Source organism: Aythya ferina, assembly GCF_964211825.1.
Source record: "Aythya ferina genome assembly, chromosome: 23".
Classification (NCBI taxonomy): Eukaryota; Metazoa; Chordata; class Aves; order Anseriformes; family Anatidae; genus Aythya; species Aythya ferina.
In genome coordinates this window covers 2,121,915-2,141,735 of record NC_140321.1, presented here as the reverse complement: position 1 = coordinate 2,141,735, position 19,821 = coordinate 2,121,915, and the positions used below count along the sequence as shown (strand labels likewise).

Here is a 19,821-nt window from a genome sequence, read left to right as displayed (position 1 = left end):
AACAGGGATGGCGCCTCTGCGTTATAGGGATGTCAACGGGGACTGTGCCAGCCACCTGCACACTCAACCTCCTGCCCTACCTTCGTATATCCCGAACCCCATCATTTCTTCCCCAGGACACCGCTTTCAGTGTGCTCCCAGTGTGCTCCTCGTTCCCCTAATTAGCACCGCTAGCCTAATTACCCCGAGGCTGCCTCCTGGGAGGGGAGGGGGGCGGCCGGGTCGCTCGGTGTCAGGGGCAGCGGCTCGGCCCCTCTGGCCCCCAGCAGGGGGCGCCGCCGCCCCTCGAGTCCCCGCTGCGGGGTGGCGGCCTCGGGCCCCGCGGCCCCGCCTCACCTGCGGTGGGGCCGCCTCCCACCCCCCCCCGGCCTCCCCCGGGGCAGCGCGGCGAGAGCCCGGCGGCCTCACACCGCCCCCCCCGGTGCCTCGGCCACCCCTCCCCTCCGCACACCGCCACCATGGCGGAGCAGGAGAGCCTGGAGTTCGGCAAGGCCGACTTCGTGCTGCTGGACACCGTCACCATGCCCGAGTTCATGGCCAACCTCCGCCTGCGGTGAGTGCCGGCAGCGCGCCGCCCCCGCGGGTTGTGCTTCGGGGGGCAGGTGAGGGGTCCCGGCCCCCCCCCCTCGCACCCGGGGTTTTGGCCGGGGGGCGCGGTGCGGGGGGGGCAGTGCCGGCTTGGTGAGCTGGACCGGCCGCGCAGCCGAGGGGGGGGCTGCGGCTCAGGGGGCTCCGAGCCCGGTCGGGAGGCGTTCAGGAGGGGCTGGGGGGCAAAGGCAGCTCCCGGCGGGGGCTTTCTGCTGCTGCACAGCTCGGGGACACCGGAGGGGAGTAAGGGGGAGCCCCGGGGTTGGGGTCTCCGGCCGCTCCCCCCGTGCCCTCTCCCTTTCCCCCCCGTGCCCCCCTCTCACCCGCCCCCCAGCAGGGACCCGGTGCCCGCCGACAGGTGCGCGGAGCTGCGAGGAGGCAAGCGGCGATAAAAGTCACCAAGTCCAAGGTTGCTCTGCTTCCCCAGGAGCTATAAAACCGGTCGTGGTGCGCTCATCACGTTAACGTTTCGTGATCTTTACGATGCTTTTATTTCCCTCCCGAGCGCGATGGGCTGCGGGCAGGTCTCTGCTTTAATTCTCGCTTCCTCTCTCGGTGTCGAGATCTGAACAAATCCCGGGCAGCGCTGATAGCGAGGACAGCTCGTGGGGACCCACCGTCTGTGGCTGTCTTTCACTTTCCATTATAAAAGATTCATGCCGGCTTTTCCTGATAAACTCTTCTGCCCCTTCTTGTGCAAGGATTTGGCGTTTGCCAAGAGACGCCTTTGGGACAGAACTGTGACTTGGTGGCTGCCACCCAGAGGTTTGGCCAAGGTGTCTCTGACCTCGGCGAAAGCACCCTGCCTCGCCTGCCACCTGCGTGCCGCGGGGAGCTGCTGACAGCAGGCCGAATTAACGACGTGGCGGGCTGCTGGAAGCACCTCAGGGCAGCCCTGGCAAGTGCCAAGGAAAGAAAGCTGGTGTAAGCCTCCCCAGCTGCTGGGGAAGGGGAGAACCGGGCTCCTTTGGGCTGTTGTGCCTCTGAAATCTGCCACCTCTCAGGTCTGACAGCACTGCCACTGAGCGCTGCAGCCTGTGCTGCAGGGCAGAGGTGTGCGAGGCTGGGGCTGAGATCCCAGCAGTGCCCCACATAGTAACAAGTGGCAGCCGGTGTGCTTGTTGCTCTCCTTCCTCCTGCGTGTTGGATCTTTATTTGGGTGGGGAAGACACTTATATTTAAACAGTAATGAAAATACGTTATGAACAAGTTGAACTTTGAACATAAGGAGATGTCAGATTGAAATAAATGTTGTGGTGCCTCTAAAAGCTTAAATTTGCCTCTTATTTGTGCACGCCATGATGCACTAATTGCATTACAGAAGGCTTACACACAAAGTCGTTGTAATTAGCAGGAAACTTGCATGTAACAGTTTGTTCTTGGGGTTTTTATTCTTTGGTTAATACGTAATAGAAATCTAAGAGTGGTATTGGAAACAGATGGACTGCTAGATAAATTAAAAATCAATGTAGGAAGTTAGTTCCATTTAGGAATCAAAATATTTAATTTGATTGATTTGACTACCTGCACAGGTAGTCCTTAATTTTGTATGGAGGAAAATGGGAATGAGCTGGTGATTCTAGATCCTTACATTCGGTACGTAGATTTTCCTGTCCCGTTGCATGCTGATCCTGCCTCAGGATTTTGGCTCGACGTTCCTAAAGTATAGAAATTAAATCTGATATACTGTAATGCATCATTTTAATGCCAGTACCTTTGTCACTGGTACTCAAAAGCAGGTTCTTCCCTGTGACACCAATTTAAACTCCTTCTGCTTTTGCACGAGAATTTGTGAATTGCTGCAGCACGTGTAATCTGCAACTTGCAGGCACAGTTCTGCCCGCGCTTCGAGGTTGTCTTTTATCTGTGCAGTGTAGATTCAATAATCTTTTGTTAAAAATAATGTTCATTTTTCTTACCTTGGTACTGTTGCCTCCTGACTTTAGGTTTGTCTGTGCTGAGACATTTGGAAAAATTAGTCTGAATTTATCAAAAGTGTGGCTTTTTAGTAAACTTGCTAAACTCTGCTGAGCCCTGTTTGACACTGTGGTTAGAGTTCTGGCCCTACCTGCTGACCTGCCTGTGCCCCTGGTTTTATCGTCCTTCTCAGGCAGCATCAGCTTCTTTTGTTTACTGCTCTAGAGGTGGTAATTAGCAGTTGCTGATGATATGTTTTAAATTGTGTCAGACCCAAATTGCAGCCGAGATTCAGACCTGCTCAGGTGTTGATGTCACGTTGCTTTTGTCACGCTGTGTAGATGGCATGAGTTGCCTTTGTGCTGGCAGTGCATGGAATAGAATAGGGAAATTGTTGCTCCTCTGTCATTAACTTCATGACTACACTTGGACGGTCTCCGCCCTATTCCATAAATCCAGCTTTTTGCCAGAGCTGCTATTTTTGTCCAGGGTCACCAGCTGACCCAAGAGGGGTTGTGCTGGATTTAGTTCCCAAGTGAGCCCAGATGTGGGTGGAATTGAAATCATACCAGTCTCGGTGCATGCAAGGATTTTTCCCCGAGGACATCTCTAGTAGGCAAAAGAGAAATGGTTAAGTTATCCTTGTCATTACTGTGTAATATTTGAATTTAGTACTGTTGAAATGAGCTGAATTAGTGTGGCTCTCTGCTTTGCTTGTAGAAGTGAGAGGCACCATCGGTAGGTGGGTGGGCTCAAGGAGGATTTATACTTTGGTTCCCAACCACTGTGCTTTGTGCCCTGTTATTTATAGAGTCGTCTTGTGATTCAGTGAGGATTTCATATTCTTAGCTATTTTTTCATAGCCATGTCTTGCAAACAGTTACTGAACTGGCAGTTTCGTGTGGGCTTTCAAGCAGTCCTTGGGTGTTACACCATAATTGTAAATAAAAGATGCCAATCCTTGAATTCCTTACTTCTGAATGGGCTTCTAACCAGTGCGTAGTTGTGATTATTAGTCATCAAAATAATTAAAAAATAATGCAGGAGTATTGGAATAGCCAGTGTGGACTTAGGGAATAGCTTTATCTCTTTCTAGAAAACCTCCAAAGCTTTAACAGATACTCGCAACCAGTTAATGAGCAACTATAAAATCCTATAAATGGCCATATCTGAGGAGTTTGCACTTCAGTAGATACTCAGCATTATTTATGACTGGTTCTTTGTGGGCACCTGGGAACAAGTTGGCTGCTGTGGTGTTTAGTATCTCAATTTCTATCAGAGGAGGTGTGGTTCATTGAAAGACCCCTTGAAACAGGGAATCTGGCAATGTGGCCGAGCTCCCAGGCCTCGGCTGTGCCAGCACTGAGGCGCTGATCTGCTGCTGTCCTGCCAAGTGCTTGTGCCAGGGTGGCTCGGGGTGCTCGCATTGACTGTGACTGGCTCATGGCAGGTGGAGAGGGGCAGTGGTCTCGTGGGAGTTTCCAGCAGTTTGCAGAAATTGTGGCATAAACAAAACTTGGGATGCAAACTTTTATCGCTTGAAGTTTCCATTCTAGTGTGATGAGAAAAGTGAGGGGTTGCGGAGTTTGTTTCTCTGACTTGAAGATCATCACTTCCGATATGCCTCCTTGTAAGAAAGAGAGCCAGGTTATTTGTCACAAGCATGAAATGTTTTATGTTATACACGTTCTCCTGTATTATCCTGCAAAGCACATTCATTGCGCTGTCCTGTAGAATCAGCATTTACCTCGACAAACAAATCAAAACTCAGAGCTTTAAAAATGGTGTCTAGGACATGAGAAGGGGCAGCTCGATTTCTTGAATGATCTGCTCTGTGATCTCAGCGGTGACTCCAGGAGTAACTCCAGGCTCGCTTCTCTTAGCGGTGACTCCAGGCTCTCTTCTCGTCGCACCTGGGGGAGTGCAGCCAGAGGTGAGCAGACATGAGCGGCGGGACCTGGCTGCAAGGCACTGGATTCAAGGGTCTGTTGTCCTGGAGCCACAGGACAGCTTTCAGGGTAGTCCTGTGTCATCTGCGTGCGCCAGGGCTGCCTGTTTTCCCGCCTGGTTCACCAGCAGGTGCTCCTTGACTCAGCTGTTGCGATCTGAGCAAGCTGCATGTTCTTGCAGGTGTTGTGCAAATCCCCTCCTGGGAACAGAATGGATCTTTGTCGTGATTATTAAAGAATTCAAGGATGCATGAAAGGAAGACTGTGAAATAATATGGTACGGTATAATGATTGTAAAAAGATTTATTTCCCTCCTTTTAGCTAGTTCCAGCACAAAACCCTATGTGAAATGCTGTACTTGAACCTCAAATAGTTCCTGGACATCTGAGCTCCCATGTCTGAGGATATGCTGCAAAAAGTGTTTTTTGTAGTTTTTTTTGCTTGTATGGTTGTCTTCTTGCACATGTTGTGAATTCTGACCTCCTATAGCAACACTTAATAAAAACACGGCTCTGCATTTAATTAAAGAAGATGCAGAAGTGTGGGTTTTCTGTTTACAGAGCTGTTGGTTACAATGCAAAACCCAGCCTTATCAATGTTATCCTAAATTAAGACGGCAGTTTTGAATTCTTATTCATTGCAGATACATTTAAAAGGCAGATAATGCTGGTTATGATTGATATTTTTGGTATTGAGACTGTAAGGAAAACCTGGTCCTGTGAGGATTTGTTTGCTGTGGAGAGGGAAACATACCTGTGACAGTGGCAAGTACAATTATCTAGAAAGTGGTGTTGGTTTGGCCTGTGTATGGCCACATCTGCACACTAAAACATTGTGCAAGGGTATGTGGAAGGGCAGTGGGATTCTTCTTGACTTTATTTGGGTCATTTTTTGTAAAAGAGGCAAGTTCAGTGACTAGCCATGAGTCCCAGTCAGTGATGCATGCCTTGAATGGCTTTAAAATTGAGTCGTTTACACCTTCATGTTGAACGTGTCTCCCCAGCTCTGTTCTTTGAAAGTAAAGGTAAGGCTGCGGTCCCCTAAAAAAAAAAACTGTAGCAAAGTTAAACAAGGAAATGAATGAACAAAGGCTTTGAATGCTGAAGAGAGATGTTTGGATGGATTTTCTTGAGGAAGTTATGCACAGATTATACCTTTTGGGGCTCTCTCCCCAAAAGGCACCTACTTCTTGCATAGTATCTGATGGCCTTAAAAGTGATCTGTTTTGGGTTCTGAATGACCCTCATGTGGAAAACTATCAGCCTCTTGGATTTGCATCTCTCTCCCCTTGGATATGAGAAGCTGAAGATGGTGTTGAAAACATACAGACTTCGTCACTGCTGAGCGAACTGAAAAGGACCTAGAATGCCACCTTCAGCACTCCGTTTCAGTAGGTGATATTAAGACTTGTGTGTGTGTGTGTGTGTAAATATGCAGACGTTCACTCACCTTAAGGCTCTGAAAGGCCAAAACCTTAGAATCACAGAATCATTAAGGTGGGTAAAGACCTCCAAGATCATCTGGTCCAGCTATCACACTACTACCAGTGTCACCCATGTGTCCCCAAGCACCATGTCCAACCTTTCCTTGAACACCCCCAGGGACAGTGACTCCACTGCCTCCCTGGGCAACCTGTTCCAGTGCCTGACTACTCTTTCTGAGGAGAAATGTCTCCTAATTTCCAACCTGAAATCCAGGTTCCAAGCCTTGCTCCGTCATTTAGTATCCTCTGGATCTGGAGAGGGGGTTTTGTTCCTTCCATCTGTCCTCAGCAGGTCTGCTGACATGAGCAAGGACTGGTGTAGACCCAGGCAGTGCTCTGCTACCATCCTCAGAGGATCGGAGTCTCCATAAACACGTTAAGAACAGTTCTTTCTCAGTGGGGATATTGAGCATCCATATCATTTGATTCTTCATCTGCATAGTGCCCTTTCTTACTTAATCTTACTGTAAAGTGTTGGAGTGAGTGGGCACTCTCTGTATTCTGCTGACCTTTTGACGCTGTCTTTCTTATTTTTCAAGGGCTGTCTTAAACATTCATATTTTTGGTTGAATCTGTGGTCGGGGAGATTTGGCTTTGCACTGGGTAGTAAAGTATCTTTAATCCTGGCAGAGAAAATATTACGTGAATGTGTGGTTTCATTTATACTTTTAGTAATGAAATATTCATGTGTAATGAACAAGCTTTCCATGCCTTTAAGTCATTTTAATTTAGTCATTCTAAATGAGATATGAATATTTGAATTGTTTGGGTGGTGTTGAATTAAAAAGCTGCTGGGAAGCCTCCTCTCTGCCACTGCAGCGCTGCTCAGGCATCTGGCAGCGAAGCTGTGCCGGCTTTCCTGGGCCTCCTTAGAATTACTCGGTTTGCAGGGAGCTGTCTTGTGTCAGGATTTGGAATGATCGGAATGAAAATTCCCCTTAGTCTGTCAAAACTTGACTTATGAGCTTGGACGTGTTCCAGCTTGATCTTTGCAAATGGGAAGGGCCATCCATCTCACTTAAAAAGCAAATCCGAAGGATGCAAGTAGCAGAAAGGAGCATCAGGGTGAGCTTTCCTGTGTCCAGAGCGAGGACCAGCCAGCGGACGGCACCTGTGTGAATGAAGCAGTGTGCGGGGTGCCCAGGGCAGCCTTTGTTTTGCCTCTGTACATGCTTAATTTGTAGAGTTCTTCTGAGCCTTCTGCACGTCTGTTATGAATGCCTTCTGTTCTGGGAGTGAAAAGTTACAGTAGGCGGTGTGGGTGAGGTATAATAATGAATAATATACGAGGGCAGATTTATGAATGAGATTACTCCTCCAGGATACCTTTTAAGTTCTTATGCTGGTGATGCTGTGCAGCAGACCTGCTGGTCCTGGCCTGCCAGCTGCCACCGAGCTGTGTTTATGACACTTGCCACAGCACGGGTGACGAAACGTGACGGGAGGTAGCAAGCTGGGGAGTGGCTTCAGGTGTGGAGAGAAAGCCCTACAGATCCAGCTGTAAGCAAATTGTTTTATGTCAGCTGAATAGGGCATGTTCCTTTTTTACATCTTTGTGTAAATAGCTGCCAAAAAATTGCTTATAAGAAGTATATCAACAGAAACTCAGCTGCTGATTTAGGATTTCCTCAGCAACCTTTTTTACTTTCATCCTTGCCTCTTCCCTGCAATTATTTCGTAGTCTGATGAAGTAATATGGATACTAAAGATCATCAGAGTGGGCAGTGTACCTGTTTGTGGTGCTGTAATGTCAAAATAAGTACAGCATTCTACTTGCATACGTTTGAGATGGTATGTGTAGCCTGTGTCATCTTAGCTGAAGTCATTTATTATTGCCTTCTGAATTACACTAGCTAAAGATCTGGCTTTAAGATCTGCCAAGTTTTTACAGCAAGTCTTAGCTAATATTTCCAATGAGTCTCGTGGTGCCCTTTAGTCAAGAGTCCTTTATATTGACTTCTCTTCAAAATTCTGCTTCTTCTGCTGGTTTCACTGATCTGCTGCTCCACCAACCCCTTGCATTCCTTTCAGGCTGAGCAAGCTTTTAAACTACCTGAGCATTTCCCCTTTAGTCATATTTATTCAAATTCCTTTTATGGTTGCGGATCTTGCTACATACTTGGCAGTTGCATCATCACTCTTGTTTCTCAGTCCCTCAGTCAGGATTGCATCTCACTGTGGAATGAAAGGATTTTGAAGGGGGGGGTGGGATTTTGAATGAAAGGATTTTGAAGAGGAATAGATGGCTGCACCCAGGTTTGTCTGTGACTGTTAAATAAGGGAGGTGTGCTTCACTTTGTACCAAATACTCGTTTCCAGTTCTCAGAAACAAAGTCACGATTTCTGGAACATGGCTGTTCCTTTCGTGGCTTTTCAGTTAGATCTGATGAGACCTCAATTCACGTTGCTGTGTTCATGTACTGATATTTCTGTCTCTGTTAAACAGACCATGGAGGGGAAATAAGTTTTTATCGTGAGGCTTCCAAATGTTAAAAGAACACCTTGGAGGTGAGGCTGTTCTGTCTTCGGGAGTAAAAAAGGGGCATTAGATTTTAAGCTGTTGAAAAGACTTCTTCTGACCTAAACCATTAATTTGATCCTCTCTCTGTTTGCTAGGAATGAGTTTTTTGAATTCCTTGGATTTATTTCAGCTAGCATTCTCACCTGGTCTGCCTGGGGCCAAACTGCTGTAGGCTGTGACAGGACAGTGGACCAGTTCTGCTTGTAAGTAGTCACTTAGATGGATCATAGAATATCCCTTGTTGGAAGGGACCCACAAGGATCCAACTCCTGGGCAGATGCTGTCAGAACCCAGCAGTGAGAATCTGAGTCAGGAAGAAGGGGGATCACGTGAAGATATTTTAAATAAAATAGTTGCTAATGATAAGCCAGGGGACCCATCCTCATTGTCATCAATGCTCTCGCAGTGTTCCACTTTGCAGTCTCATCCGTAGAAGTGTGACTGGTGCCGGGGCATATCTACTCTTACTGCTTTACCTGGTGACAGTGATGGTACTTCCTATTTTGCCCTCTGATTTCAGAGTGTTTTTCTGTGCAGACTTTGAATTTTCTCCCTGAACAGCATTGGAATGCTCGTGTCTCACCACTGTTGCGTTGTGTCCCATTCACCTGTCTGCTGAAGCATTTTGCACCACGTGGTTCCTGCTTGCTGTGGTGCTGCTGGCCATCCATTCTTGATTTAGAAGTTGGCAGTGGTCTGCCCTGCTGCTGCCATTTGCCTGCTTTGACCTGGCAGACTCGAGGGATGTGAAACTTCAGCAAGCAGCAAGTGTATGATCCTGTCTGATGGAGAGCATTCTTCCCAGAAAAACGTGTTGACTGTTTGGTGAAAACATAACATTAAACCAGTTATGTGACCTGTAGACAGCTGCTTATGTGCCCTCATATCATTTCTCATCCTTGGATGTTTCTTGCTGTACTCCAGAGCATCAGTACTCTCACCATCCCTCTGAAAAGCGCTGTGCTGCATGCCCCTTCGTTACTCCTGCTGATTTTCTAGCTGTGTCTCTATAGCTATGGTATCCCCTGGGCCATCCCCGATGCTCCTCTCTCTCACCGTCGGTGCCTTTGTACAGATGCAGCCCTTGCCCAACCGCCCCCCTTGCTGAAGAGGCCGTTGGTGTGTTCTTGGCACTGCTGATGGCTGAGGCGTCCTCCCCGGCCCCACCGTGTTAGTCCTGGCCGAGGTCTGCCCACAAGGCTGAGCATGCTCCTCTGGACAGCAGCGCAGTGGTTCTGCCTGCCCCACCTGATCAACCCCTTCTGCTCAAAGTTATGGGTTATTTCCTGCATCAGGTCTGAGTCTGGGCTATGTGCACAGCTGGATCTCTTGCCTAGAGTTACCTTCATGCTGATATTGAGCTTGTTTTGCATCTCAGGCCTTGGCACCCCCCCTTTCCTGCACATGCTCGTTCAAAGTGCATCCACAGAGATTGTTTTTGCTTCCTGTTTTATCTGCTTCACCTATCTCTTTGCCTTTTTCCTGTTCGACCTCAGAAGCACAGTTTATCTCCTTCTACTGTTTATCAGTTTCTCCCACAGTACCAAATCATTAATAGGTCTGCCTGAAAGCTATCTGACAAGCATTTTTGTACTTTTCCCTTGCTCCTTTTGGCAAGGAAGAAGAACCATATAAATTTCAGCAAAGATACTGCCCCCTCCTTAAATGTCTAATTTATGAAGGCTGCGCAAACTTTGTCATGGTAGGAGGTTTGGTATGCTGTAACCACTGATTATCGTGTTGATCTGTTCAAGTAGTTTCCTGGTTCCATATGGGATCTGTGCCCGGGGGAGTTTATGTTCTCTTTGGCTTGGACAGAGCCTTGCCTGATGCTATCCTGTCTGAAGTTGGTCAGGTAAAGAAGGGTTTACTGAAGTATTGTGATCTGTTCCCATTTAAGGTTGCCGTGGCTTCATTTGGGAAGCCTGAAGTCCTTGCTGCATCTTCCTGTGGAACAAAAGTTTTGGAGCGAGCAGGTTTGTGGCAGGACTCTGGCTTGTGCAATGTGATGTGCTCCAAGTCGTGAATGTTTAGCTTAGGGTAACTCCATCTCCGAAGCTTAATGTTTTAAGTTTGTACTTCTGTGCTTGTCTCTCCACACACGCAATCTTGTTTATTTAGATCAAGCCAACTACGTGGTCTTTCACTGAAACTTCTGATGTCCTTTGAATGAGTCTTTTGAAATGAGGCTCCTGATGAAAAGATTCTTAATCTGTGACGCAGAGCAGGCATACATTGCTACCCCTCAGGCGAATTATACTTTGGGGAGCCAGTTGAAACTTTCAGAAAAGATTCCCATTTAATACCTGTCTTCCACTGTAAGCATCAGACTCATCAGTGCCTTCATCATTGCACTGTTTTATTTATGGTGGCTAGGACAAAGCCACAGCAGGGAAACTGAAGGTGGCTTGAGCAATTCACTGCATCATTCCATCCAGGAAGCAAGACAATTGAGTACAGGGAATGCATATTTTAAAAGCTTACTGGGTGGCAGCAAAGGCTGTCTCACAATGAATAGTGAGGAAGAACAAACTAAAACAACAAAAAATGTGCTTTTCCCTCTGTATGAACAACACAGCTTTCTTTTGGGAGAGCTCCTCTACAGTATGTTGAGATGGTGAAGTCTGGCAGATCAGTCAGCAAAAACTGGTGGCTGTAAAGGCTTTTACATCATGGCTATCAAGAGCACAATGAAGCTTTCATGTGGCTAGGCATCTTTTAGATGTTTACAGTAAAACTTTCTCTTCTATTCATACTGCTAAACTTCAAGTAAATAGGTTATTTTGTTTAAAATAATTAATTTTAAAGGAAGTTTCACCTTCAAAGAAAAAATCTGACTACCTTTCTTTGAGGTCTTCTTCCCATGCACTGTTTACAAAGTAGATATCCCAGCTGCTTTATAAACTTCTGAGGCTAGAAATAGTATTTTCCTGTTCTCCTTAATAGCAGATGTGTTCCTTCTTGATCCTGGGTGTAAAGAGCAGGGGAACTAATGAAAGAAGGCTTGAAGAGCTCTGAGTATAATTTAAAGCTCTAGAAAAAGCCCAGAACACCAGAGCCTGAGCACTAGGACTCTAAGTGAGCCTTCTCAGAAGATTGTTGCTCCTGCATAATGCAGAGTGTGTATCTCTTTTGTTTGCTTCTCAAAATACTGGAAAGAAGCTATGCTGCTTTTCCTTTTGTTTGCAGGGAGAGAAGTACCCCGGTATTCTTTTAAAGCTGGATGTAAACAGCTCCTTGGAACAGTAGCTATTAAACTTTGTTGAAAAGTGCTTAGCAATGACAAAAAAATGTTATTTCCGAAAGGATTTCTGTAGCACTGAAGGTTTTTTTGCAAATGAAAGTCCAAATTTACCACAAAAATGTCCCTGTAACCTCTTATAATTCAAAACATATTACTTGCTTTTCAAAAGCACAGGCAAATTACCAGGGAGACTTTCTAAAATAAGACTGAGGGTTAGATGTATTACTTTGTGGACAATGCCTCTTGATAATAAAGTGTTTCCTTTTTTGAGTTTCATCTGTGTCGCAGTAAGAAAGTAACGTTGCTTTATGTGGTTTATGTACTGACCTAAGTGACGAGAACACTTATGTTTGTGTGTACATGCAGAAATCAGTATATAAAAAGGAGTATATTCGTTTCCCCTTTTCCTATTAAATGTAGCATTTATGTCTCTAGCAAAACAAACAATAGAAATCTTGTCTCTCCCCCCCCCCTTTTTTTTAACTTGTTTTTTGGGCTGTACTGCATCCTGGCTTTCAGGGATGCAGACATTCCTAAGCTAGACATCTCCAGTCTCTGGCAGCTAATTCTCAGAGTCTTTATTAGTTATACTGAGCTTAAACCGCTTTGAGGAAAAGCCAAGAAAAAATAGATATGTGTAAATCTTTATAAGCCTGGTGTAAGACTGTGCAAGCCAGACTTGATACGAGTCTGTAGTCAAGTTGGACAATTCTGAAATAATTACAAATTTTTTGCTTAATTTTTCCAATCACTTGATAGAAAACATGTTTTCCATTAAGGGCTTACATTTTTGGAGTGTTACGGGGGGGCTGCTTATTGTCAAAACTGAGTCTTGTTTTTCACTGAAACTGTTCAGCTGCTTCTCTCTCCTTTGGGACCATTGCCCTGCTCAGGGGGCAGCAGTGGGGGGGCCTGGGGCAGTGCGCTTCGTGCCCCGCTGGACCTGGACGGCTGCTCTGGAGGTGGGAGTGTGAAAGCCAAGAAGACTTGAGGGTAGATAGCGTCTTTTAAAACATGGTTTGTATCATCCCCCATCATGCAAGGAAGAGTACCGTGTAGTAATGTAAACTTCCATGTTTTAATTTGCTTCAAGAGTGTCTGTCTTTTTTTTTTTTCTTTTTCTTTTTTTTCTTTTTCTTTTCTCTCTGGTTTCCGAATCTTTGACCCTCCCATCTAGGAGCCAAGGTGGCATCTGGTGCTCACGGCACAAAGGAACAACTGACATGGCTGTCTTCGAGTGGATAGATCTTCCCTTTTTTCAGGACTTCCCTGATGTGATCACACTGTTTTGAGGCTCTGGTGCTGTACTGTAGGCAATCAGTAGTGTTAGTGGTCAACACAAATTTTTGCATGCCTGAATTTGGGAGAAAACTCTAGTCTAGATCTTGGTGTCTTCCTGGGAGTACTTCCTGCTGCTGATTCATAACTGATAATTCAGCTTCTCTGCTGGGAGGATCCTGACTAAGATTAGTGACTCGACCCTGTGCAGATAGACAGATCAGAATAATTTTGCTTGTTTTATCGTATGAACTAGCTTGGGAGCTATAAAAGTAGTTCAGTAGTAGCTGTAGTTCAGCTCATTGTAGTTGAGCCAGGGAAGTTATTGAATTGGGTCAAAATCTTTTAGATGGTTAAAATCCATCTGATTCATCACTTTAACCCTCTGGTTTCCCTGCATTGTCCTTTTATCTAAAAAAAAAAAAAAAAAAATGACATAAGTCAAATACTGTGAATTTTGGCTTTTTTTTTTTTTTTTTTTTTAGTGCTTTGGCTAAATTAAAGGAAAAAAGTTTGCTAGGGTTATATTTACTACTGTATACCATTAAGCTGACATGAATTGTGGGATGGAATAAATTAACAGGTTCTTACAGAAAGGCTGTCTCAGTCAGCAGGTGTATTTGATGCTGTGCTAGGTATGTGGGAAGACTTTGGAGAGTTCAAATGTTTAAGGAACCAGGGCTGTTTTTGTGAAGACACTTGTGTTAAATTTCTTGAAGGCTCTTCCATACCTATGCATATCTTTTATGTCAGGTATCTTGCTCCAGTAGTAATTCTCACACCACGCTCAGATCCTCTGTGCAGCACCAAAGCATTTTACCCCTTGAGTGCCAAATTCTTGGTTCTCTTGATGAGCATTATGAGTCTCATAGCCAATCTGGGAAAGCTTGCAGGAAAAACAAACAAACAAAAACACGGCAATCCAACCCACCGACCTCTCATATGTAGATGTATTGGCATGTCTTAGCCCAAAACAGTTTAAGATAAGCGAGCAGCCTCTGTTTATATTAATGAGGCATTTGATTTAGAAGCTGATAGCACTAATGGCCAGATCCCAAGTAATTTGCTGTGTAACAGTGTGTAGAAAAATTACACAATTGTGCCCACCCATCTGGTCACCCCTTGGTGTTCAAATGGATAGTGGGAGCTTGTAATGCTGTTTTGTTTTGTCATTCTCTGAGTAATAGAGTGCAATAGATATTTTGCAAACTGAAAATTCCTGTTACTGTCGATAGCAATTTCTTTCTAGTTTTGACTTGAGTCTTGGTACTGTCTGTGCACTCCAGTGCTGTGATTGCCAGATAGCCCTCATCTTTTTAATCCAAGGAGGAAAACAAACAAACAAAAAAACCAACATCCTCTCCCATATCGTTTACAAACCTGTCTTTCAGTAAGGACACTTGCTGTGTGGAAGTGGTGAGTGAGCAGCACTGACAAATTCAACCATACAGATTTTGTTTTCTGCTTTCTGTCACTTGAGCCTTTGGGATATGCTGTGGTTGCTTTCAGGCTTCTCTTCACAGCGATGAAAGCTGAAAATGTCCCTTATTAAGAGTGAAGACAGTTGTATTCATTTTACTCTGGGATATATTTTAAGAAAAACAATAGTTATTGTGAGACCCATAAAATAAATCTCAAGTGGCAGTGCTGAATATTATTTCTATCTCTAATCTGGCCTTGTGTTTACCTCCTTCCTCAGTACTGCTATCAGTACCCCTGGGGTTGTCCAGTTGCTGTATTAACTTGCGCTGCTGCAGAGTTTTTGGACCAGGGATTTTAACTTCGAAGTTGCATCTTTTGGTCAGAGCGGAGGAGCACAGTAGTTTTGAGTCTTACTGAAAGGCTGTGTGAATGCAGAGAAGGTGTCAGCAATGGAAGGATTTTCTCAAGCCAGTAATGTCAGAAGTTACTTTCCCAGGAACTTCAGTGTGATGCTTTCAGAAGGGATGTCCCTAACGCCTGGGTGCTTGGGTCAAGAAAACCAGTTTTGCTGGAAATGAACCTTTGTCTTGTCAAAGATTCTGTTGCTTCTCAGTTCGGAGTCCCAAGCATTCCAGGATGGGAATAGGTGGTGCAAGGTGACTCTGGAGCTCGCTGGGCTGACAGACAGACAGACATCCTTCCATCCCTCCCCGCTTTGAATCCCACTGCCTGGCTCCCTGCACCCCAGCCTGGCCCATCAGAGAGCTCGTGGAGGGCTGAAATGCTCCTTTCTGAGTATGTTTGTGTTGTGCTTTCTTTCTGGAGCAGTTTTCTTATGTGTCAGTCTTCAAAAATGTTCTTGAGGGCCTTGCTGTTTAGCTAGCACTTGACTCCCGGGAAGCCACAGAAGCATCGCTTGTGTTACTCTGGTGTGAAGTGTTTGCTTTGCTGTTATGTTCTGTAATTATGCATGCTATTAATCATTTCTGGTGCTTCTGGATCCCACTACAGTTTGTCACTCTTGTTTTTTGGATTTCATGGTTGCAGAGTGTAAGTAGCCATTCTGCATGTGGCTTGGCTTTTTCTTGCTGGATTTCCGTGAAGTTATATCAGATAGAAGTCAAAATAGCAATAATAAATCACCTTCCTATTAAGTAAATAGCATCTGCTTGTCTCAGTTTGACCTGCTTTCTTACCAAATCCTGACTGCGTGTATTTTGGGCTCTCATGAAATCTTCATTAGATCATACATTCAAAGATAGTGTATGATATTGTACCTCTTATTCCATGTACAAAATTGTCTTGTGACCTTAATATTTGCTTTAAAGTTGTCCAGCCGGCAGTTCCCTGACAAATTTGGACAACATCTGTTAACACAGAGGTGTTTGTTTTTTTTGTTGTTGTTGTGCACTTAGTTCCTTCCTTTATATGCACAGAGATGACTGTGCTAATAGAGCAGTTTGGGATTTTCTCCAGAAATGACTCATTTACCAGGACCCATGTATAGCAAAAATATAGGACATGCCATTACAGTGTGTGTTGTTTAGGCTACTTAGTATTTTGCCCAGTAGCCACTGAACATTAACTGAACCTGTATTCATGAGGTTTCTCTCTCTTCCTCCATTCTTCCGCGTAAACAAAGACAAATGCCCCAAATGAATTTGGAGCGTGGCTCCATTAGTGTTGCTGCTGCTACCCTGCCCTCCCATCTGCCTTGGTTTTATAACTGGGAGTGGAAATTGCCCAAGGTCATCTTCCAGAAAGCAATAACTTGTTATTCCTGTCATTGTCTCTTACCTGCTGGCTGGTTTCTGTAGACCTCAGACTCATCCTGCATGCAGCAGCCTGTGGGAGTACTGGTGGTTAATTAGCGTGTGCCACACCAGTGCTGGTTTTTAATTTCCTAGACAGTCCCTGGGTTATCTCTGTTTCAATGGTAGTTTTGCCATTGCAAAACCGCAGCTGCAGCAAGGACCTGGTTTTGTGTTGGTGGCCTGGCACGCAGCTGCATGGTGCATGAGAGAACTGGGGGCACAATGCTTTTAATCTGGAAGTTGTGCTATGTGGATTCCTCAGAGAGCAAGCAGCTGGTCTGATAACTCACAGGAAACGGTAGCCTGGCTACTAGAATTGAATTCTCTTTTGGGAGCACCATCTACTGAAACATCCCATGGGAAGGTCCAAGTTCCTAATTCCTGGTGCAAAGCTTCCTGCCAGAAAATTCATGACCGATAGCAGTGTTGCACCTGGGTCTTGTGTGGAAGTTGTCAGTACTGGTGTGATAAATGGGAGCATGTAACTGGAATGGAGGAAGCTAAAAGATTTTTAGTTACAGCTTTTTGTCTGCTTGAGGCAGTCTTTCCTATTTTTCCCTCTCCCAGCACCTTGCTGCTGACATCTTTGTCCTCTGGGCTCTCTTGTTGTGAGGTGTTTGGAGCCAGAAGCAGCTGTCTTTGCTGCATGTGCATCTGAGGGTGTTCAAAGAAGAGCTGCCTTTGAGGTTAATTAAAAGGTTAAATGGGAGGCAACCATCGACACTCATGGATTAAGTAAGTAAGGCTAAACAGTAGAGCCTAAATAAAGGTGTGAACTTTGTATTTCCAGGAAGAAAATAGCCTTTTAGCTTCTTCTGGGGCTTCTATAATTTACAGAATTACCACGAGACATTATGGCTCTTACTTCTTAAAAGGTGATTTGTTATCATTGCCTTAGTGCTCCCTCAGGGCTCCAGCAGCAGGGTGACCCACAGGAGGCCTAAATGGGTCCGTTCCTCTCCGTTTCCACCCCTTCTGTTGAAGGAGAGGGAAGTGATTTTAGCAGCATGCTGCCTGCTGAGCACCACGGGACCTGGTCTGCCTGTATTGTGTGGGGGGCCTGTGCTTTTCAGCCCTATTATTGTTATCACACACGCTCCACCCTGCAAAGCCCCTGCTGCTTGGCTCCCCGCAGCTGCCGGTGCGCCAGGCTGTCGGCACGGCCATGCTCGTGTAGCGTGCTGCACGGGCTGACCAGCGCCAGCAATACACCCGGCTGGGGCAGATGTTGCCGAGAAGCAGTGATTAATCAGGGAAAAATTTTAACAGCCTTAAATGGCAGTAAATTTATTTTGGCAGGTGGAGAGAGACTGAGAAAGTCTTTGCTGCCATGGAGTGAACTGTTAATCTGAGGAGTTAGAATCAGATTTTATCTACCATAATACTTTCTCGTGCTGTCTCCTGTCTCAAACTTTTACTGCAGCAAGAGCTCCAGTACTGAAAGCTACTTTTTTTTTTTTGGTATCTCTCCCTAGTTGTTTACCATCCAAGTGGGAATGTAGAACTGACGTTTATTTAGGCCCTTGTTAAATGTTGAAAGAACCAGTGCTTCTTGCTTAAGAGAATGCAGTGCACGTAGTTACGGATATGAAATAAAATATCCCTCTGAATTGACATGGTGACAGCTATAGCTTTATCCCTGAGTTTAATTTTTCAAGAAATATGGACTGGCATTGCAAATAACTCAGGATAGATGCTGTAACCTCACTGCAGTAAATGAAGCTGTGCAGGATAAAGTGGTGCATCAGTTTGCCAAACTGAATTTCTCAAATGTTCTTGCAGTAATCTTACTGAAGGTGGAAAAATGACTGGGCTCGTCTGAGAGATTTCTTTAGTAGTGTTCTGGATGAAGATTTGAGCTTTTTAAATGTAGTGAGGCAGTAACCCATGATTAAAAGCTTCATGGGAGGTGAGTGATACGGGAGAATTAGTTAGTGATAATTTTAGCAACATTTGAGACATGAATTATTTTTGATTCAAAAGCTCCACATTTTCCACGTTTCTGCAGTTCAGTTTTGTTTTGAACATGAACAGAAATTTAGTTTTGACTTCAGGAGTAGATTACCAGCATTTTGCTTTTCTAATCGCTCGTTGTTGGCCAGCAATTTATTGGTGCATCCATAAATTTAATGGAAGCTTGTTTATTTTACTGAGGCTCTGTTTAGTGCAGAAAGCACTTACCTGAACCTAAACTTTGTGTGCTCTTGAAAACTTTCAGCCTCTCTCTTACTGCAGTGGTTAGGTAGGAGGACGAAAAACGGCTGCTGAATGTTTATGTAATGCTGCTACTGCCTGAGATGCAAGACAAATGCAAGCTGCGCTCTCAGTGACAGCACTGGTTTGAGTCATGGTTGTCCTGTGTTCTTAATTCCTTAACAAGCAGAAATGTTAACATGTATGCTGTTTTCTTACTAAAGCTGTTCTGAAAGGAAAAGTGGTCAGCAGACAGAAATAGACAGCCACCAAAGGCTCTGTGTGTCAGAATAAGTGTTTTTTCCTTGTACAAAATGATAGTCTGTTGTTTGATCTTTCTGCAAACAGACAAGCTATTAGTCTAACAGGATGTAATTTCATTTTCCTTAGTAATTTGGTTTCCTTTTGGCTTGTGTATGCTTACGCTCATCAGTTGTACTGTCTTGATGTTGACTGTAAGGTACTTGTTTTGAGTAATTCGAGGGAAGAATATTTGAGCTTTGTGAAAAGACGATTTGCTTTTTATCTGTAGTAAATGCAGACTATCATGGGAGCTTAAAAATAATAAACATCTAGGCCACATGATTTTTCAAAGTCACATTTCACAGCCACATATGATAGTTGTTGTTTGTAGTGCAAATAACCATCAGGCAGATGCTTTTACTTAAATATATGTATATAAATAAAGGCATGTCACACATCTGAAACAGCTGAGAGATTGGTAGGGTTAAAGAGTTTATTACATTTACTTAATATCTTAAAGCAACTTGTTTTCTCCAGAAAGTCAGAAAGCTTCTGTTAATTTGGATAGAGGCAGTACTATATAAGACATAATTATATGGCCCCAAAGCAATGATTCTAACAAGGAAGCAATTTAAAACTTGCTGTGGTCTCTGATGTGGCAGTAACACTCGAAGTATCAGTGCATAGAGAACTGACAGAGGTGAGGTGTGTTTATAAACGTGAGTTTCCTTATTTACTGTATCACAACAACTGCATTCCCTTCCAGTCACTTTGTTGTTTGTCCTGAGTGCCAACACTCGGGGAAAATCAGAAAGCAATCAGAAAAGCCTTCTGCTTTCGCAGTATCCAAAGTGCTTTGGCTGCAGCTTGCAGCTCCTGTGTGTCTTGCCATTGAAGAAAGATTCCAAGAGGTGCCACTTGACATCGGCACGGAGAGTACTGTGCAGCGTGTGGCCTGGGAGCAATACCATGTGCCTTCACCCAGGAGGAGCAGGCATCGAACCCATCCTCAAGGATGGGCACGGAGAATCAAGAGGTCCAGTACTGCTTGCTCAGCAGCCACAGCTGAACTGGTTTTAAATCCTTTTTCCTGATACTGAAAAGAATTGCTAAGAACCTCCTCAAATTTCCTTTGACCAGCAACTTCATTTTTCCTTTATTTTCTTCCC

General features: G+C 44.9%; 1 protein-coding gene across 4 annotated transcripts in view; it reads left to right on the top strand.

Moving 5' to 3' along the window:
- The first annotated feature begins 373 nt into the window (after window positions 1-373).
- The window catches only part of MYO1D (myosin ID), a 156,382-nt gene continuing 136,934 nt past the window's right edge, over window positions 374-19,821 (top strand). For 2 of the 4 annotated variants that reach the window (XM_084496142.1, XM_084496139.1), the window contains exon 1: window positions 374-553. In XM_084496142.1, coding sequence (XP_084352268.1) covers window positions 459-553 — 95 coding nt within the window. In that variant the 5' untranslated portion in view covers window positions 374-458. Of the gene's footprint in view, window positions 554-585; window positions 603-19,821 lie in introns of those variants that run through there. The other 2 variants (XM_084496140.1, XM_084496141.1) reach the window with 2 other exon arrangements.